General features: G+C 38.2%; 1 protein-coding gene and 1 long non-coding RNA gene across 2 annotated transcripts in view; one reads left to right on the top strand and one right to left on the bottom strand.

The window, feature by feature from the left end:
* Positions 1-697: 697 nt before the first annotated feature.
* Positions 698-22796, bottom strand: part of vps37d (VPS37D subunit of ESCRT-I) — a 37577-nt gene continuing 15478 nt past the window's right edge. Inside the window, exons 2-4 of the mRNA XM_081365046.1 lie at positions 22047-22218; positions 9583-9665; positions 698-2159 (exon numbers count right to left, since the gene is read on the bottom strand). Of these exons, the coding sequence (XP_081221172.1) occupies positions 1677-2159; positions 9583-9665; positions 22047-22218 (738 nt within the window). The 3' untranslated portion in view covers positions 698-1676. The remainder of the gene's footprint in view (positions 2160-9582; positions 9666-22046; positions 22219-22796) is intronic.
* On the top strand, positions 14134-22211 carry LOC308690528. The gene is made up of 3 exons (XR_014030160.1): positions 14134-14355; positions 16204-16315; positions 22073-22211. It is a non-coding gene; the product is annotated as an uncharacterized lncRNA (long non-coding RNA).

The raw sequence follows: 22796 nt of genomic DNA, 5'->3' as shown, positions 1-22796 counted from the left end.
GTGTTTCTCAGCGACAGCCCAGAAACCTGACTGATCTAGAGAAGATCTGTGTGGAGGAGTGGGCCAAAACCCCTCCTGCAGTGTGTGCAAACCTGGTGAAAAACTACAGGAAACGTTTGACCTCTGTAATTGCAAACAAAGACTACTGTACCAAATATTAACATTGATTTTCTCAGGTGTTCAAATACTTATTTGCAGCTGTATCACACAAATAAATAGTTAAAAAATCATACATTGTGATTTCTGGATTTTTTTTTTAGATTATGTCTCTCACAGTGGACATGCACCTACGATGACAATTTCAGACCCCTCCATGATTTCTAAGTGGGAAAACTTGCAAAATAGCAGGGTGTTCAAATACTTATTTTCCTCACTGTATATATTATGGTTCTTTAATTATTTCATTCATTTGATGTTGAGGTGAAACCTGACCAGATTTGTGATGTTCTTGACAGATTGTTTTTATTTTACCCAATATAATATTAATAAAAAAAAAAAAAAAAAAAAAAGATTTATACTCATACTCATGTAACTATTTCATTTTTGAATCTCAGGTAAATTTGTTATTTCAAGAAAGATTCTCCGTGTAAAGTAGCGCAGTGGAATGCAAAAACACGTTGTGTGTGAACAGATTTTTATAGAAGAGTAAATTCAAGACCAACACCAAGGAAAATAAAATACAAAACAACCAAATATTGGTTTAAAATAAACATCATGATTAGACTTTATTTAACATCCATTAACATTACAAAAAGGTGCCATTTCACAAGTCCCTCAGCGGTCCGAAAGACCTTCCAGTCAAAAAGTAGTGTCTCATGAAACAGGGCACTTCCCTCATTCAAACAGCAGCTAAACTCCTGCCACGTCCCGACTAAACCCACACAAATACAAAACACAAGTTAAACGAACAAGCCACAACGACAAGCAACATTAACAAATACTTTATGGCTTTCTGCTATCCTCCCTTTTTGGGTACATGAATGTTTGATTTAGGGCTGAACGATTAATCGCAATCTCCACATGATCGCACTTAAAGCGATTTGGCTTATCGCGATTATTTTTTATGCTCAGCTTGTCACTGATGTAAACGCTGCTCCATCTGAAAGCACTGTGAGTTTGAGTCACTTATAACGTGCATTTGAAAAAGCAACGCGCGTCAAACATCTTTCCAAACACGAGAAGCATTTATGAACCTCTTGTCCGACAAAAGACAACATTTAATAACATGCTTTTACTCCAAACTCACTTCGTAACGACAGTTGAGCATCCTTCTGTGAGACGATGCGGCTTCTTACACAGAATAAGGCAGTCGTGTGTTTATTAGTCATGTTTAATCAAAGCGTTTCAATCTTCTGTTTATTCAGCTACAGCGATGATGTCCGATAGGGATTTCCTGGAATGATGTGCGTTATCCTACTTTTACGGCGAGGCATGTTTGGCGTGTCTGCGTGAGAGCGCCCTCTGGTGTTCAGATGGAGCAGCATTTACTACCGGTCAGCGCATTAAATAATCGCAGCCTTTGCCAAATCGCGTGCGGTTTGATTGCGACTGATTGTGCGGCCCTAGATTGATTTCATGGCAGCATCAGTATTATACATCGACTCGATGAAGGCTTCACGTGGTCATTGCGTAATTTGTGGACTTCTGCTTTCACGTCAAACTCGCTGTGCTGAGCGTTATCGACACGGAGGCTCGGACTGATGGGGACTGGGCCTGTACAGCTGCTGCAATCGGACCGGTCTCACCGGCCAGCCGGGTAACTGTCCTATTACTCTCAGGCCGACGGGCTGCCCGGGGCAGGAGTGAGGAGCGCCAGGCCCTGAGACCTGCGGGTGGCATGAGCGCGAGTCCAGAGGAGGTAGGACCGAAGCCGAGGAAGAGGAAAGAGGCAGCAGGATGGCTGGGGTCAGACCGTATCTGAGCTGGAAGACACGAGGAGGGCCGTGGGGAGCGCTGATGCCGTTGGGACGGGAATCCTTGTGCTTCTCTTCCCTCTTCTGCTCCTCCTCCCGTTTCTTCGCTTTCCTGTCGGGTCTGTTGAACTCCTGGAGCTTCTCGGCTTGAGCGCGGCGGATATGGTACGTCTTCCTGTGGCTTTGAAAAGAATCAAGGAATTCCTCCAGGGGAACGTGGCCCTCCATGAACCTCTCCAGCAACTCCTGTGAAGGTCAAATGACAAATAAACAGGTATTAGAGGGCGGGAAGTCAAGCCGGATTCATAACAAGTGTGACGCAGTTGTCTTTTTGACTCATCATGTTCCAAGACAAATGTCAAAGCCCAGTTGCATAAAACAAGTTATTTTTACACCTAATATGAACCTTAAAATTACTTTTAGTGGTAAATCTCAAGCAGTCTGATTGATTCTATCATTTCAAGAGTTAAATAAACCCTGCTGGGAAAAAAAATTGCTTAAACCAGCATAAGGTAGATTACAGGTTTAAGATGGTCTAGCTCTGGGGAAACCCTTAAATGTTAAATATTTATTTGACGTACCCACTGAGATTTTAGGTAAATATGTGACCCTGGATCACAAAACCAGTCACAAGTTGCACGGGTATATCTAAAAATCATTAGGATATTAAGTAAAGATTGTGTTCCATGAAGATATTTTGTAAATTTCCTACCGTAAATATATAAAACATTTATTTTTGTGAGTGAATGCAGCACAATCGCGAACAGAAATGGACAACTTTAAAGGAGATTTTCTCAATGTTTCGATTTTTTTGCACCCTCAGATTCCAGATTTCAAATAGCTGTATCTCAGCCAAATATTGTCCGATCCTAACAAACCATACATCAATGAAAAGCATGTACCCAATGTACCCATGTGACTGGTTTTGTCCAGGGTCACACATTTTAATAATTTAATAGTACATTCGTATGTTAATTAATGATCACAGGGCAAATAAACAGATCAAATGCTTTAATATTTTGCCATCTTTTTTAGTAAAGGTTTTATTCCGATTTGTTTTTAATATAATGTATTCATATATAACACTGCACGACCAACTTCTCTGTGTTTTAGGAACCCAATCAAATTGCATATAATAATAAAACTAATAATAATAATAATAATATACCAAATAAATAAAAGACCGAAATATAGTAGTCTTGTAAATTATAATTCTACTGTCCAATTAAAATGAATATTATGTAGATCATAACAATAATAATTTTAGTTTACACTAAAAGTGGCAATACTAATATTTAGACCTTTATTTCTTGAATTCTTCACTTTCAAAGGTTCAAAATCTAAAGCTTTTAACATTTTCAAGCTTTAATTTTTGCAGCCTTTGAATTGATAATTGCACTGAATAGAAAGAATTGCACATTTCAGTTTTAAGTTCGGCCTATTTATTTATTCATTTACATTTTTTCGTGAACCTCTGTTTGGGAAATCTGGTCTACTTTAGTTGATCTCCCATTCTGACAAGCAGAAAAGTTCCTAAAACCATAAAACCTACTTTAGGCTTGTTTAAGATGTTTTTTTTGTTTGTTTGTTTTTACAGCAGGGAAAATCAATGAATTTAGACATTGTTTTTTTGCATTGTAGAGTTTAACGCACAAACACGTCTGCACAAATAAATGGCAGGATAAATTTAACATGAGCTCATGTGTCTGCCTCTGGTGGAAGGGGCAGGTGTCTGCACTGTCTCAGTATGGGGGATTGAATAATTAATAAGCCTCGTCTGCACAAACCCACCCCCAAATGTACTCGCAGACAGAACAATAAAGTCTTTTAAGACACTGCCCTTGGCAAACTACACATTCAATGAGTGACTCAAATAAAAAAACAAATAAATAAATTAATAAATGAGGTTCCGCAATATGATGTCCTACCCCATCTACATCACATTGGCATTTTATAATTGCAGGTAAAGCTACTATTCCACAAATACAAAGTAAAAGGATCCAAAAGCTATTGCATACATACAAATATACAGTGCTATGCATAAGTGAATACACCCATGCTAAAGTTGACTAAAAAGAGGAATAAAAAAATCATATTTTGGAAATTGAACTTAATGCCTTAATTTAAAAAATTAGGAAAAATCCAACCTTTAAGGACACCAATTTTCTTTGTGAATGAATAATGTATCGTAAATAAACAAATGTTCTTCCTTAAAATACATGGTGCATAAGTGAGTACACCCCTATGTTAAATTCCCATAGAGGCAGGCAGATTTTTATTTTTAAGTATTTTTTAAAAATAATTTTTAGGATACTATGCATCCTGATAAAGTTCCCTTGGCCTTTGGAATTAAAATAGCCCCACATCATCACATAGCCTTCACCATACCTAGAGATTGGCATGGTTTTATTTCAGTTAGCCTAATAGCTAGTTTGATTTGCATTGAGAGATGATCTTATGGAAAGTACTCCATGCCAATCTCTAGGTATGGTGAAGGCTATGTGATGATGTGGGGCTATTTTAATTCCAAAGGCCAAGGGAACTTTATCAGGATGCATAGTATCCTACTTTTTTTTTTTTTAAATACTTAAAAATAAAAATCTGCCTGCCTCTATGGGAATTTAACATAGGGGTGTCCAGACTTATGCACCCTGTATTTTAAGGAAGAACATTTATTTATTTACGATACATTATTCATTCACAAGGAAAATTGGTGTCCTTAAAGGTTGGATTTTCCTAATTTTTTAAATTAAGGCATTAAGTTCAATTTCCAAAATATGATTTTTTATTCCTCTTTTTAGTCAACTTTAGCATGGGTGTATTCACTTATGCATTGCACTGTACGTCTTCTAAGTTCCTCTTGTCCTTTCGGAAATTATAAATATAAATGTGATTTGTACATTTTCAGAAGTAAAACTTAGTGGTTGCCAAGGCGTTGCGATACGTTTACTCAGATGTTCGGACTGTTTTTAGCATGTTAACATGAGGTTGCTATGGGTGTTCTGGGAAGTGTTGTTACTGTTTACTAAAACTATTAAAAATAATTTTCGCTATTTGAAATAAAGTACAAAAAACTACATGAAAAACTTTTAGTTTAGAAAATTATCACACACACACACACACACCGGTGATTTAAGTGACTTTAAACATGGCATGGTTGTTTGTGCCAGACAGGCTCAAGGTTTTCTGAGCATTTCAGAAACTGCTGATCTACTGGGATTGTCACGCACAACCATCTCTCGTCATGTCAGAAAGCTCAAATCCCCTCAGGCTGTTTTCTTGAACATGACAATGAGTTCACAATACTCAAATGGCCTTCACAGTGACCAGATCTCAATCCAATAGAGCAGTCAAATTCAAATGGTGGACCACAGTCCGTGTCCGGACCCAGCAAAAAAACAATACGTACTGAACAGCATTAAACAATATCAATAAAATAATTTTAAAAAGTCAATAAAATAATTTTAGTCAGCTTTCAAACAGGATCAACACCAGTGCAATGTCTCGCTCTCTATGAGTACGGCTTGTTCAAAGAAAAGAAAAGTGATAGCGAAAATGGACAGAAAATAATGCATTCATTCTCCCCGCAAAAAGTTCAAAACCAATGGGCCTTATATACCCATAGCGCTCGTCAAAAATGTCAACGTTAAGAACTGAAATATTAGCTGAAGATGTGCTAACTTAATGAGGCCATTCAGAATGCACAGTGCATTTCTTGAGCTGTGGATGAATCAACAGATACCACTGATAATGCCCAGCGTTGGGTATTTGTGAGATTCTAAGATGAAACAAAGAAGGAATTCTGTTGGGTTTAACAACTCTTGAATCACACACACGAAGAGAGGACATCCATGAGGCCATCAAAGGGATGCTGACAAAAAAGAGGGATGGATCTGAAGTCGTGGTCTCCGTCATCACAGATGGATGGCGTCTATGATGGCTATGATGACTTACTACTGCACAGCAATGTCAGATGGCTCAGCAAAGGCAAGGTCTTAGAGCGCCTTTGGGCTATTCGGGAGGAGATCAAAGCTTTCCTATCAGAGCAAAAGAGTGTTTGGAAGATGTGGAGAAGATGCAAAAAGCAGCATTTTTGCCAAACATTGCATCACATCTTAATGAGCTCAACATTGAGCTGCAGGGATAGAACAACACAGGATATGGTTTGATAACAGCTGACCGGGATTTCCAGAAGAAATTGGAGATTTTCAAGACTGGTCTCCAAGGTGAACTTGTCCACTTCCCCAAACTTTTGGAGCAAACCCATCAGGGAGAGAAAGATATGACCTACCATACAGAAGCTGATGGACAACTTCAAGAATCAAGACTCAATTTGATGATTTTGTTCTTGAAGGAAAATGCTGCTGATCATACAGAACCCCTTCTTGGTCACAAATGAGTTTCCAGAGGAAGCAAAACAGATCTTCAGATGGGCAAATGTTGCATCACTACAAATGAAGTTGACTGAACTGCAAGAAAATGTGGCTTTGAAAGAGCAGGTTGGTAATTGTGACCCTGACACTTTCCGGGGGTAGATGGTGTCGGCAGGTGATGTCCCTGTTCTAAATAAAGTGATACTACACATCCTGACCATGTTTGGTTTCACATACTGCTTTGAGTCAGCATTCTCCACAATGAACATTATTAACACCAAGTACCACAACAAGCTTAGCAATGAACAGCTGCACCACTGTCTTAGAATTGCACTCACCATTTTTTTCCCCACAGTTCAAAGTATTGGCAGGAGAAAAAAAGTGTAATTTTTCCCATCAGTCATTGATGCGAGAGTGACTGGTGCATGCATGGAACAAAGTCTGTGAAGTCAGATTTTTTCCTCTATTGGACTCTCCTTTGCTCTCTAATAAATGTGCACTTAGATATTATTATTATTTATTCAATTTATTGAAATGCCCAATGCATGTACAAGTGACTTTTTTGCATAAAGATTAATATGCAACCACTTTTGCTCAGATATGTTGTCACAAATGTGCAGTTTAGTTTATTTTTGAAAGTATACCTATTTGTTAAATACTTTTAGTTTTACTGTAATTTCTTATTTTTTCTTGATGCAGCAAGACAAATAGTAATAGCCTACAAGTACAGCCTGTACAGTTATGTCCTTAAAATGTGTCTGAATGGTCTCATTTAATATATTTAATAATAGCCCTGAAAACAACTGATGCCAAATCATAGTTCGGACAAGTATGGTCGTTACTGTGCTGTACTACAGCACTGATAAATGACAATATCTATCCGGACCTTTCCCACTATGGAATTTTGTGTAACTGGATGTTCTCAAATTGTATTTGAATACCCCTTCAATAGAGCACCTTTGGGATGATTTTTTTTGGCCCAAATCCCCATTTCAATGCAAGTCTATGGGATTTTTTTTAAAATGTTTGGCAGGCAAAAATCAAATCATAGCACACCTTTTTAAACAAACAAACATGGCAAACACTACATTACAAGTTATTATTTAGGGTCAGGGGTTTGTTGAAATCGCTCAAGCATGAGCAACAGTAATGATGCCTTACCTCAGTGGGGTTTGCCAGTGTAATCAAAAGTAAAATTACTATTGCATGAACACAAAGTTACAAGTATCCAAAAGTTATAAATTCCCCCCAATTTTTTTTAAAGGACTGTTTGTCTTCATGGATTAAGCAGAGCCCTCCGACAGTGTTTCATGTGGTCTCCTGCTGTTTATTAGCTCTTAATAATTCCTCAATCAAGGCATCATTAAAATTTTATAGTTTCATATAACAGCAGTCTATGAACGGTTGCTGTCAGTCCTTTTCCAGACTAATAGAATATGCAAGTCCTGCGGGAATCCACGGCTTTAAACACACGTGCCGGTCTGATGTTTTGTCTGGCACGGGTCCTGCTGAAGTCTGGCTCTCCGTACGACTTACTTACGACGGAGTGAGATCATCAATCAGACGGCAGGGGCATAATGACAAAGTCACAGAGCTATCGATCGGGCCTGCGTGAGGTGGAAGACACAGTGCTTGTTTACAGCTCGAAGACGGATAACCCAACGTGGATCAATCAGACACAGCTGAGGGAGGCTGAGACAACAACAAGAGAACACATATAAGAAGTATTTTTCCAATGGCACATGTTGTGCTGAGCTGTTTTAAGCCCTTTGTTGAATAGTCTGTGATGCTAACATATCACGTAATGATTAGCGATGTTCAATTTGTGGACAAATCATTTTTCTGAGTCAAATCTTTTCCATGAATCCATTCAAATGGTTTGTAAACACGTAGTTTTGAGTCAACAACTCACTGACTCATTGATCTGTATGTGAAACAGTTTTAATAAATAGCATTTTATTAAAATACAGAGAAGTTATTTTTTACCTTGCTTTTTGTTAATTATATTTAGGCTCTAAATGTATAATTTTTACATTGTTACGAAAGATTTCTATTCATCAAAGAATCCTGAAAAAATCCATCATGGTTTCCTCAAAAATGTTTCTTGAGCAACAAATATGCATATTAAAATGATTTTTGAAGGATCATGTGACACTGAAGACTGACAAGTCAGCATTGATTTGCCATCACAGGAATAATTACATTTTAAAATACATTAAAATAGAAAACAATTCATTTAAGTTGTAAATTTGATATTTCACAATAATACTGTTTTACTGTATTTTTAATCAAATAAACAGTAGAACAGTAGAAACTGTTCATCAAGGAATCGATACGTGAAAACAAGCCTGATTTCCCAATACTAGTAATGAATGTTAACAAGGAACATGAGCACATGGATGAAAAACAGGGATACACAGACATACCAAGGCAAAATGAAACATTTAATTATATCCATACAAACAGATGAAACCATTTTAATGCTTCTGAGACCACGAGGGCTGATTTTACAACAACTGTTGTATTCATATTGAACAATTTGTACAGTCTATTACTTCAAACTTGTACTGCACCTGTGCTACAGATGCGAATGACAGCTCAAATGAAGCAACTTCTTGAGTACTATTACTTTAAGCAATCAGAAATGCATTTTTTTGAGCAAAAAAAAAAAGTCTCATAGACTTATATTGAAGAAGGGAATATTATTGAGTTGAGTATGACTTGGGCCAATAAGCAAGAACACCTGGTAATTCTATATAGGTTTAGTTATACACCTACTGTATATCTACAGTAGCAGGAAAAACAATTGAACACCACGTGAGGAGAAATGTTCTTAATGAAATGTTGGGAGTGCTGGTTTTCCACTTCTGGGACAAACCACAGTGCTGGAGACATGACATCAGCTCTGATGTGTTAGCCTCATCTCTTATTTATAACATGGGCTTTATGGGCTGTCAATGCTTTAAATCATTGATTAGATCACAGATCCATCTTTGTAAGTAGTTTAGAGGTTAGTGGATTTTTTGAGTGGATTTTCACCTTCACGTCACCCTTATATTCAGAGCGGTTCTGTGTAAACAAGGATTGTGTCATGTAGAGTAAGGACTTTCTGCACTTTTGTCAGGCTTTCATTCTGCTGTGTTCTGGTTCAGTTCACAGGGCATGTTCATTCAACGCTAAAAAATAACATGTCAAAATTTTACCAGTCTTTTGATACGGAGCGGGGAGGGACTGAACATAAAAGACACAGAAAGAGTTTCTGGAGATATAAAGGATGCAAAGGACTTTCAAATCACCTCAGACTGTTCTTCGGCACGTGCAACCTCCTCCTGGAGCAGATTGTGGGCAGTCTGAGGGCTGTGCTTCTCCGTGAGGGCCTCTGGAAAAACCACAAACATTTAATCTCAGTCAGTTTCAATTCTCAACATGAAACTGGCTCAGAACTGTGAGGAGTGAAAGTTATTTCTATAGATATCATTGTGACTCTGTAGCACCCCAGTTGCCCCACTACTGAATATACTGCCCCACGACAACAAATGTGAAAGACAGCACAAAATAATGTACATCATAAATAGACAACCTCCTGTTACATAGAGTGAGTGAATGATTCTTTTGAGCCAGCTGTTTTCAGTCCATTGGTTGAACAGATTCACAAAACGACTCAATCACTCACTACCGAGTTATCATCTCATTTACCAAAATAAGCCGTTATCGATATCTGCAGGGGGAAAACAGTTTTGCATTGTGTATTTTATTTTGCAGTAATGATATTCACTAATGAACTAAAGGCCCACATGGAAATTTTACAAAAAATTCTTGCATGGGATAAAAAAAGAATTCAGGCTTCATGCTTTGACAGTAGGTGGCGCTTACAGAGAAACAGAAATACAGCAGCAAAAAATGGCAGCAGTAAGCACATTTCCGTTTCTAACACCAAGAGTACAGAGACAAGAGAGCCGGTTCCGGATTCTTCCTCTGCTATTCACTGTACATGATGCTGTATACGTGAGCGCCAGCTCTGAGCATGTGACCAAAGGCATTAATCTCATTACTTGGCCAGTTTTCATTGCAGTGCGATGGAAAAGTAAAAACCTCCTCATAAAACTGAACTCCCCCCCCAAAAATACCAGTTATTCATTTACATTTAAAGGTAGGGTAGACAATTTCGGTGAGGCTAGCAATAGCAAGCTAGCCTGGATGCCAGCCGAACTTAGCCCCGCCCACAAAATTTTTAGGTTGGGAAGTTCGGTCTGGACTTGATCCGTTGAGGAGCTATTATGCCCGAACAAAAATTGTTCGGACCAATCAAATTGTCAGGGCGGGCTTTATACGATGATGGACAGATGAGCAACGTAACGTAATCATCCACGTCACCAACAAAAGCTTGGGTTGAATTCGTTTACAACAAAGATGACCGCCGCTGGAGAATTGAGATTTCACGAGTTCACACTTACAAATAAGTCAGATAGAGTAAATGCATATTTGGCGTGCTGTCCGAGGAGAGGCTCTGGGCTCGGTATTCGGCCCGAACCCAAAGTACTCCCCCCGTATTCCTGGCTGTGGAAGAACAAGCCGAGAGTGAGTGAAGAGATGCTGGAAACTGTCAAGGAATGTTAGGTGAGTTAACATAGTGAATAAATATATGCTTCCTCTCATGCTGATAGTATAGACGACGGTCATTGTTTGATGACAAGTTGATTGGATTGATTATTTGAACGTGCTCCTGCCGAACTTTGTTTATAAAACATTATGTGTCGATTCCGCCATCGAGTCTGTTATAGAAGATATCGACAGTGCATTCATTTTAAAAGAGGAACAGAGAACCGCGATCAAGGCATTTTCCGATCGGAAACATGAATGAAAAACATACGTCACTTACTCCGTTGCTTTGTCTGATTGGTTGTAGGTCTATCCAATTGAGAGCAGAAGTATTTTCTTTCCTGGTTTGGTTGAAACATGCCCCATAATCAAAGCTCAATGGAGCAGTATCAGACTCACATTCTGACTAGAATCTGAGTATGACGACGTCAGGCTAATAGAAAGCTATCTTTGAAAGCATAAGAACCCACCCTTCCTTTAGAGCGCTCTCTAAAGCCACACCTCTTCCAAAAAACACATGAACGCACACACAGCAGAGTCTGCAAAGCTTAACGAGAGACGGCATTAAACTACCTCGTGTCTCAAAGCACATAACGTTACAATAATAATGAATGTAAACAACTTAAAGAGCGCTGACTTGCACCACCTGACTGCTGCAGATTCATTTCGCCGTTGATAGTGTTGCCATTTCTAGGACAGCTCAGAGTAGAATGTCACGGGTTGCTATGACAATTTTGTTTTTGTCAAAAGATTTTTAAAAATTGCAACACTAACACTGGTCAACATACATTATTTCTATTTGAACCAAAATCTAAACTCAAAAGGAATTAAGAATAGAATTGTGCAAAGCATAACAGTCCAATGCCAATGAAAGGGAAAAAGACTATATACAGTACCATAGTTTTGAGTAACTTTACACTACACATAAATCATTACAATGTTATCATAACATAGCATAGATCATATTACGATAACAACCTCATTGGAATCACTTTTTTGAAACTGATAAATGATAAAAACATTGACAGCCAATCAGAATCCACCCAGTTTAAAGAGCTTGATAATTTACGGTGACAGATACTGTAACCACAGTGTGCACAATCCACAGAGTTAACAGGTCACCCACTAAGCTGTCAGTCTGTCAAGAACTGTTACACATTTGAACGTGCAAGCGTGAGCATGAGATTTAAGAGCTATGCATATGAGGATTTCCAGAGAATAACTTAATTTTCTATCTGTTCTTCGCATAAAGCTATCATATAACTTAAAAAAAGATCTGAAACATGGTATGACAACACTTTTAAAAATGAAGGTTTTTTATTGGCATCTATGATTCCATTAAGATCCTTTAACATCCATGGAAACTTTTCATTCCCCAAAAGGTTCTTTATAGTAGAAAAATGTTCACTGAAAGGTTCTTTGGGGAATCAAAAATGGTTCTTCTATGGCATGGCTGTTAAAATCCCCTTTATTTTAAAGAGGCCATACTTTACCCTTTTACAGTGTCTTGATTTTGTTTTTAGGGTCTATTACAAAAGGTTTTCATGCTTCACGGTTAAAAAAGCAAAAAAAAATGTCACATACTTTACATTGTTGCAGCACCTCTCTTTTCAGTCTGTCAGTAACGCTCTGGTTAACTCTATGAAGTCCCTCCTTCCGAAAAGCTCAGTGTGCTCTGATTGGTTGGCTGGACCAGTGTGTTGTGATTGGTCAACCGCTTTGAGCGTGTTTCGGAAATGTCACTTCCCTTACCATAACCACGAGTTTAACACACTAACGCAACTTAAACAGGCCTGACATGCACGTTCCCGGAAGAAAACTCAAGACTACAAGGGGGAGTTCTGAAACAGTGCACACTGATATAGAGAATAACACCTTTTGGAGTGACTTTGTGCTTTGTAACTTTTCAGACCTCTTCATGCTCAAACAGCAACATTACACACTAAAGTTAAAAACAAATGTAAAAAAGCATAAAAGGTCCTCTTTAATAAGTGTACTTTTGTGGTTCTTTTAGTGCATGTTGTAATAAATGGAACATTAATGTTTAAAAAAAAAATAAAAACTTCAGCTGACAATGTCCCACAGCACAACCAGATCTCTCAGGGGCTGGTAACTGTGCCAGCAGGACAAAGGAACGCCACAGCAGTGTGTGAAAACATATCGTGAGTGTGTTCAGCTGTGAAGAAGCTCCACTGCTTGAGTCTATGTGTAAAGTGCAGGACTGAAGCTGCACTCAGGTCTCTTTACAGTGTTATTGCAGTGCCCTGAGGGTGAGGGTGGACGCAATCACTTTCTGTTAGCTCATGTCCGCTGATGAGAGTGAGGGGCTCGGGACCTCTAAGTGTTGTGCTGGGGTTGCTATGGCAACCGGCAATTATGCTAATGTGCAGATGTGTTGAGTCCACAGGGGATGTGAAAAGCTGAACAGGTCAAGGCAATGACACCATTTGCGCTCCAATAAGCCAGGGCTGCTCAACAAACAAAACTCTATTACAGGACGTAAATGCTCTTGAGAAAATTACTGTGGAGGCACCATGGTACAATGAAGGTATCAGATGGTAATTATAATGGTACTATATGATCATCATAATCTCCAACATTGTATCCCAACATTGTTAAAAAAGAAAAAAGCTCATTTTAATTAGGAAAAAATTACTGTAAAAAGTAAAAAGTTATTAACTGTACCATTTATAAAGTGAAGCATTACAGTTTATATTATTTATTTTAAAAAAGTATGAATTGCTTAATAATGGTATGCTTCAATAGAAGAATGGTATTACCATGCCAATGGTTTAGAAATGACACAATTATTATATATAGCAATTTTTTTGTGTAGTGACTGAAAACATGACAACACCATAATACCACGTCCAAATAGCCATGGTAATACCATTCTTCTATTGAAGCATACCATTATTATACCATTGCCATTCAATTCTATATAATCTATTTGAGATTCTCCCACTGACTCATATATGATGAGCTTCACAGATCAGTCAGGCACACGCCTTGCCAATAACTCACAAAAAAGCCTTTTATATGTCCTGCTCTCAGAACACGAATAATCAAAGGCCCACTATGTCACATGCATTAGTGTGTATCTGTACGTTGTGACCCTGTGACTGCAGAGGCATGTCAGCGTGAGCGAGGGGGGAGTGGCACACCACGTGCATGACCCCGGAGACCCGCGCAATGAAACGGTAATGGAAGGCGACAGACAGCCAAACAAACACTTGGGGAGCAGCTGTGGGTGACCTACATACTGGGGAGAAACCATGTAGATGTGCTGCGGGGCGCCCGTTCCATGGCAAGAAGACTACTGGAGCCAGAGATATGACCTGGGGCTTCTGTGATCTCGCAGTCACAATGGCTACTGATGGATATGAAGCTAAGGACCCAACACTATTATTGTGACATGTCAGATCACGGTCCTCTGCTTGAAGTGGTCACGTGGATCCAAAACTTTTGAGGTCTGACTTTAGAATTCTGTTAGCATTTTTAAAAGAAATGCATTCATATTGAATTTCTCCGGAAGGAGAAATTGTTTTTTGTTTTTTCTCACAGGACAAACCTTGCGAAAAAAAGTACATTTTAGCATACTTTTAAAAAGAGTACTTATAACGGAAATAACATAATTCCTAAGAATGTACTTAGATGAAAACAACGTTTTTGGTCACTTAATTGCATGTTAATTTCAATTTAATTTAAATACTATAGTTTGAATGTATATGAAATGCAATGAGCTGAACTTCCACTTAAGTAGAATATGTAATTTCATAATTACCTCTATGTCTTATAATCAAGCACATGCTTTGGTGTATGAGTCAACACATCAAAATAAGTGTACTTCTTTAAAACTACTTTGAAGTAAAACCTTTAATTTGACATTATTACAATGTAATTACTTGTTTGAAGTACAAATTCAATACAATTAAGCACACTTTTTCAAAAATGAGTCCTTAAGTGCTGGAGCAATGATGTATTTTTGCATTCTTATATTTGTATATTCAAATTTCTGATCTAGCCAAGTCAGAAGTGTGACAAATGAAAACAGCATTGCATGCTGGGTACCTTCATAGTACATATGCACTGTAGAAATACAGTATGACATTTCCAAGAGTGCAGTTAGATACAAGAGAAATCCTACTGTGGAATTACTGTGAAAGTAATGCAATTAATAACCTGGAATATACTGTAATTTCATACTAAAGAATTTAACAGTGTACTATTATATTATCTATTAATATTTTGAATTAGCTTTTATTATTATATTTTCAGTTCATCTGATATGTGCTTTTGTCATTTATACTATTATAATATTTAGAACTAGCTTTTACTGTTGCATTTTCAGTTCATTTTAATTTTAGTTTAACTTTTAGTAATTTTGTTATGTGCTTTTTCTATTTAACGTTAATTTATTTTTATTTCAGTTTTAGTTTTTAATCATTTTAGTTAACAATAACAACACTCTATATCAATAGCCTAAACAAAACTTTTATTGCCGCTTCCAGTGGATGTAAATTTACCTGATTTTACTTGCTCACAATCAGTTAATAACCTACTTTTTTTTGTTCCAATAAATAATATTTTTTTATTGGAAGTGAATTGAAACCTAATTATTTTTATCTAGCTAGGTGAGTATCCTAATTATTATGTCAGTAAAATATGCATGAGCATGCCTCTAAGCACGAGATATTAGCTCAAGCTTGTGAATGATTAATTGAGGATAAATGAAAAATGAGAAAACAGATTCTCCAAGTCTTAAGCAGTGAAAAGGACTTAGCATGCAAGACTCAGTGGACCAGTACATTTTTCAATGCTACACACCCTGTCAACCCAAGTCACATGTCAATGGATTGCACTCATTACTATGCACGGAAGGAAAGTGCTATTTACACAAGGACTTCTGTCAGTGTAAAGCAACCTTGAAACGCAACACTTTTTGTTGGTGGCGCAAGCTAATGCTGCTGTGTCTTCACATCATTCATTCATTCAAGAATATTTTGACTTTCTATAACTCACCTTTTCTTTCTATGAATAATGCTGTGTACTGCCACAATGATGAACGGTATACAAGTACAAAAGTGACAACTGTTTGGAATAATTGATTATCTGAAATTTATTCCACACAGTTTAGTTCACATTGGCTTCGTTTAATGGAATTCTTGGCACAACTAATTCTAATAGGCTTGATAAATGTGTGAGCATATACACAGGGAAAGTTGAAACGCTCTCTTCTCTGCAAGCGTGTGCACACACACTCCCTCACTTCCTGTCAAAATAACAGAACGGTGGGTGTTCTTTTGTGGTCTTTACAGATAAATACCACCGGCTGCTTTCCTGTCATCAGAATGAAAGGAACAACTTCAGACGGCGTATGTGCCCCGTTGGGTTTGCACGCGAAAACCTGCACATCACATCCTCTAAGAGGCTAGTTCAACCAAATCTGTATCAATCAGTTTGCTGTAAAACACAAAAGAAAAAAAAACTGCATGACAGGCATCAAAATGAACCATAAAAGCAGTCCATATGACTCATGCACTATATTCCAAGCCATTATTCACCGATTCATAGTGGTTTGGAAGAACATGAGGTGGAGTAAATTGTAAATTTTCACACTTCTCCTTGATCAAACAGACATCTGCTTCTGCAGAAGTGTCACTTCTGATGTAGAATCAGAGGGGAAAGTACACCAGCGCCCTTCTGAAGAATGTACTTGTGGAGGCCTTTTGTTCAGGTTTTCCTCGGGTCAAAACAGACAATGTGAGGACGCCACGCAAGCCCAAACACAGGGATACAGGTGCCTGAGGAGACCTTTCTGGCTAATTAAATGCTTGACAGATAGGTCAACAAATGTTTTCTTCTAAAAGAAAAATGGCAACGCACTAAAAACAGACTCAACATCACTAAATGTCTTTCAACAATCTTGTATGACCACTAATGACTCGACAAAAATAGACACTAACAAAGAAGTACTGCCGCATTATGTTTTTTGAACGTATCATGGTTCATTTTAGTCGAGATTTGGAACATCTAAAATTGTATATATATTTAACATTTTATATCTGTCATTATATACACTACCGTTCAAAAGTTTGGGTTCAGTAAGATTTTCTTTTAAAAAATGAATACTTTTATTCAATTGTTTACTGTCACTTTTGATCATTGTTACAAAAACTAAATTTCAAATAAATATAATTTGTATTCACTTGTAAGTCACTTTATATAAAAGTCTCTAACTCTAAATGTAATTGCTGCTCTTTTGGACAGTTTTAACAAAAATACTAAGCAACATCTTTGCCATCAAAGGAATAAATAATATTTTTTTAAATACATTAAAATAGAAAAGAGTTGGTGAGCATAAGAGACTTCCTTCAGAAGCATTAAAGTCTATTAATACAATATTATATTACACACGTTCATTAATTACCGTCCTTCTGCTAAACAAGACATTATAACACATTTGAATAGCTGTCCTGTATAGGTCATCCATATAGTAAACATGTCTTTCAAATCATAGCTTTTACTATATCAACATGCTAAAACTGATGGTATTAGATACAGTATTACAAAAATGGATCATTAAGAAATACCTAGTATATCAAGGTATTACCATTTAACCTTTTTTTTTATAAGGGGAGCAAACAATCTACCATATTACAGTTTACGCTTATTAGTCAGATTTGTTAAGAAAATATTTAGGTATTTCCCTAATATTCAGCAGACCATTTAGTTTTTCTCCTATTCAATGTCACTGAGCTTAAGCCAATGTGAAAGAGTCAAACAGAAATGTCAACATAATGTATCAAGTTTATTTTTTCTAAGGGCTTTTGGCATGGAGTTCCCAGTTTGGGTTGGATTCTCAGGAGATTGATTTCAAAAGAGGCCCCTTTCCTTATGTGTGATTAAGGCCTTATGTGTGTGGTAGCTCAATGGACCTAATCCAGCTTTGATAACTGCCCCCTGCATTCAAACACTGAGAGACGACCAGAGCGACTTCACATCCTGTTAATTACCGACTCCTCCATCAGTAAGAACTATGCGCTCTAACAACGTTCCCCGGCCTCTTCGGCTCCCCCAACATGCCTCTTGGCCCTGTGATTTACAGGCACTTTGAGACAAATATGCCCTTTTCTCACTCGCAATTACGGCTAACCCCCCTCTGGAGGGTTTTTCTTTTGTAAAGGGTGGAGCGGTTGACAACCAGTTTGGTGAGAGTTCTGTGCGTATGTGTTGAGAGGTCAATGACGGGGTTGTAGTGTTTGTGAAAGGTCATCAGTTCGGGCCTCGGGTAAGCAGTGTCGTTACGCTAGGTTAACAACAAAAGGGCACTCAGTGCTCTTTGCTTTTGAAGCAGGATGGATAGTGTGTCGAATACCAGCGCCGTGTCACCCTCCAGAAAATGTACAGGTCAAGAATGTGCCATTGACCACATGTGAGGGGGAACAGAAGGATTAGAAGCAAAAATGCCGAAAGCATTAGAAGCAAATGGGAAAATCTGAGTGGGAACAAAACTGCCCAATCTTGATGACTTGTATCATCGAGCTACACTGAATTCATATCAAGAAACTAGTAGTGCACCTTCCAGAGCCAAATTCTGCTCCTAACGTCTGTCGCTGCCACAGCGTATTACGCAATAACTCGCAACCCTCTGAGCCACAACTTCGGCCTCAGCTGATGGAGCAACCCAAGGGTTTTTCATTCTTGCTTTTGGCTCTAACGAAATGAGAATCAGATGTTTGCTGTTGGGGGGAACAGTCTCTCCCACCCATCCGGCTGCAGCTGGAGGCACTGGTACATGTGCACTTCATGGTGACAGGAAGGTGAACATTCCACCCTCCTTCCGTCACTGGCCGGCAGCTGCAAGGGCGAAGAAAAAAAAGGTCCTGTGAAACAGCGTTTCTCGAGTGGACCGTTGCCCATGTGGCCATGGAGATGGGAATTTCCTGTACAAGCTCTGTCAGAGCGTGTAAGCGGACTAGCAGATATCTCCGCTGATCTTTTGTTGCTCTGTCGGACACCGAAGGAACCCCACCGTCTCCTCCTCTTTTCTGCCCGCTCACGACAGTTCAATTTCCTGCTGGCATTTCACTCCGGCAACTTTTTTCATCAATCTCTCTCAAGACTTCGGTTCCCAGGCGCTGCCCGGGCTCTCGGGTGAAGGGGTGGGTTCGGCAGGTTGAGACGTTCTGACTATCATATGAATCTCTGCCTTTTCTTTGAAAGGCACTGGAGGTGGGGTCTCAAACAAAAGCCCTTTCATATGGATTTGCATCACTAGTAAGGCTGCACAATGGTGAGGAAGGGCCAAAAAAGTCAAACAAATAATTCATATCGGCTTCTTTGGTCAAAGGGCTGGAATGCAGGCCCAAAAGTACAGTGGGTGGGTTGATGTTGTGGGCTACAACGGAAATACACAACCTCACCGTACATGAATTAATGCAAAAAGAAGGAAAAGCCTAATCTCGTAGTCTGTAAAGCCACCACATGCCTAAATCATTTATGCACACAGCAGGTTGCGAGGGTGAAAACACCAAACAGGCCAAGAGTGACGGCGGAGCAACAATTCCAGAGCAAGACTTCCAGAGTTCCAACGTCTTCCTCTGAGGTCCCAGCTGGGCTACTTCATTTAAGCAGTTTCCCTTGCAAACATCACAACAGATACTTGTTGTTTGACTTGGCCTAAACACACAGAGAAGCAAATTAACTAAATATTTGCGCCACTTTGTGTTGAATTTCACTAACCACCCACATTCCAAGACGCTAAATACACTTAAATTGAGCTCCAACAAGTTTTATACTCATTCAGTTTAAATCATTGTTATTCTTTTAGAGCAAAAACATGGCTCAATTGTAGCCTATTTAAAATAGTCTTATTATAGATCTTATTCACAAAGCTCAAAGCTATTTTCCAGCTGCAATTAAAGATGTGCCTGTTTTAAATCACGTTCCACGCACAATTTCATTTAAATGAGATGCTTGCGTACAACTTCTATTAATCATAGCAGCACTTATTCAACAAATGATGATGAAGCACAGTTTCACAACAATCATTTTTTCCCCCTGATAACCAAGTTGGGCCAGTTGCTTTCCCTGCAATAATTTTCACTGGCACACCACAAAAGAATGATCTATTTTTATTTCATGGCCCTGTAAACCCTGCAAACTTTCACTTTTGCATGATATCTGCTAAAGTAAAACTGGAAGGTATGTTACATAATTATCCATGAAGCACTGTTTACCTGGAACAAATTTTTCCCACAGGAATTACAGTAACGCTTTAACCAGAAGTTCATCCACCCAGAAAAGTAGTCAAACCTCAAAAGGCAGACATGGGCAGCTTCTCAGAACTCCAATCAAACACATTTTTACTGATTAATTCTGGTCTTTGCATACTGACATTACTGAGTTTAAATTGCCCAACAGTCTCCTATTGTAAGTGCCTTACTATAAATATGTTTTTGTTTGTTTTTCCAAACTGAAGTTAAACTAAAGTCTAAGTTATTCTTTTCAAATTAATTCTCCTTAGTTTAATAAACATTCAGGACACCGTGACTGTTTAACCATCGAAAAGAGTCAACACTCAAATCCTGACCGAGTTTCGTTATGAACTCTGAAGCCTAAAATAATAAAGAAAACAATAATAAACGATGATTTCTAACCCACAAGCGCTCTGTTGTACAAGCTGATAATCGACATGCGATGTCAGCGGGCCAATAAAAAAGATGGGGCGTGAGAAACTATCATGCTGAGCGTTCAGCCAAGAGAGGAAGACCAAAGAAGAACACAATAATATTTCTCTTATTCTGGCCACGCTGAGAGAAAAAGGAAAACAAGTCCCTGTGAACCCACGAGGAACTGTTTGGGAAGTGAAACCTGAGCACCTTAAGTACGTCTGGTCCAGATGAGGGCAGTTATTCCTGGCTGGTGTTGAAAAGAGGTGGGAAAGCCAGGTGGGGAACTTGTGGCCCCAGACTACCCCTATGGGACCTGACCGCTACACTCCACCCTGGTGGTGAGGGTGCGATGGAAGGTAACGCCGCTCCAGTGCTGGGGATATCACAGCTGGACGGATAGGTCAACCATTGTCAACCATTCTCGCCTTGGATAAGTGAGGAGCTCCGGATGTCAGGGTGTGTTATTATGGAACAATGTTGCCTGGTGATATTAAAATATATTACCACCAGAAGCACACGACAGCAGTGTCCCGATGCTATTCTTAAACTACTTAGTCAACAGCTGGTGTATCATCAGGTATCAGTCATCAGATTAGCAACACGCTTAAATGAATGTATCTAACATTGCTTTAATCTGGGGAGGAGCACAGAATACTTTTTTCCTTGAAATGCGTTCTGTCCGGACACATTTGGGTTGAGCTCACATTTTAAACAAAGCCTAACCAGAGAGACAGCATAAAAAAGCAGGGTGGGCCGGAGTATGTGACTGGAGCAGCTCTGTAATCACTCCACGCTCATCATATTAGAAGATCGGAACTATTATATAACATGGCTAGGGCAGGGCAATATATAATATCGCAATATTCTCATATAATTAGATATATCGTAATATTCATTTCATGCCATTAATGTGGAAGGAAGAGGATTTTGCATGTTTGTTATACCTTAAGAATGAATGTAAACAAAACTTGCCCCCCCCCATATATTAAATATGGATTTAATATAAATATATCATTTAAAAAAGGTGTCTAATAAAAATGAATTCATAAAAATATAATATGAATATAGTTTTTGTATACTGTATAAATTAAAACATAGATGAAAAATATATTGGTATTGGTATTATATTATTTTAATTATTATTGATAATAAATCAATGTATGATGATGTTTATTATCATTATTATTAAATAATATCATACAACCAAGATATTTTAATCCATGTTTTAATGTATAGTTTACAATTTATATACAATATACTATCGTTTTATACAATAGTAGTACATTTCCGAACCAAAACATTTATTTTGGTTTATCAATATTTCAAATGTTTTTTTTTTCTGATAAATATCTAAACAGATTTATCACCCACTCATGAGAAGCAAAACATCCAATGTGTATTGAACCATGAGGAAAATGAGGAATGCTTGGTGTAATTTCACAGCATCACTTTCAAACAAGTTAAAACCCTAAACTTTTACTCACCAAGTCGGCTTTGCTTTTCCCTGCAGGCAGTGGTCAGCTTTGCCAGCTCCTCGTACTTTGCAGCCAATTGCAGCTTGCCGTTTTGAAGATGAGGGCGATTTGAAAGGCTGTCTTCTGCAAGACTCCGATTGGTTACTAACAAGGTTTCCCTGTCCAGCTCGAGTTCCTGGAACTGAAAACAAATCTTAGTTATTCGTCACTCAAGAAAAGAAACTGGAACAACAAAGACTGCATCTTTACAAATACCATCTAAAAACACAAATCAATCGATTCTACAACCTAAAGAAAGACCAAGATGTGTTATTCAGTTATGAGTATCACAGGGACAAACCATTAAACATGTCTACTACTGTACATCAAAGTCCATTTCTTGTGTATTCGATCTTGAAGGGAGTTCACACTGACAGAGCTTAAATCACAGAAGGTCACCAAGTACTAGCTTTCCAGCTTAACTACTGTACCCACTGTATCAGGTGGCGGATCAAGCAAGCCAGTTGCTTTCAGCTTTTTGATGCCAAGGACCCCCAAATGTGATAAGGGACCTGCTTCCAAAATTATAAAGGCAGCTACACAATGTGATATTTTAAAGTCAACATTAAATGGTTAAAACATTACAAGAAACTAGAAAAGGTAAAGTTTAGTAAAGTTTGATGACAAAGCATGGCCTAAAAGTATGAAATAGTTTTAAAAGTTTGAGGTTTGATTGTTTTATTGTAAGAGAAAAGCAGAAAGAAGGTCAGATGAATACCT

This window comes from Scardinius erythrophthalmus, assembly GCF_964197995.2.
Source record: "Scardinius erythrophthalmus genome assembly, chromosome: 5".
NCBI lineage: Eukaryota > Metazoa > Chordata > Actinopteri > Cypriniformes > Leuciscidae > Scardinius > Scardinius erythrophthalmus.
Note: the sequence above shows the minus strand (reverse complement) of the source record. Positions and strands in the feature narration are given on the sequence as shown.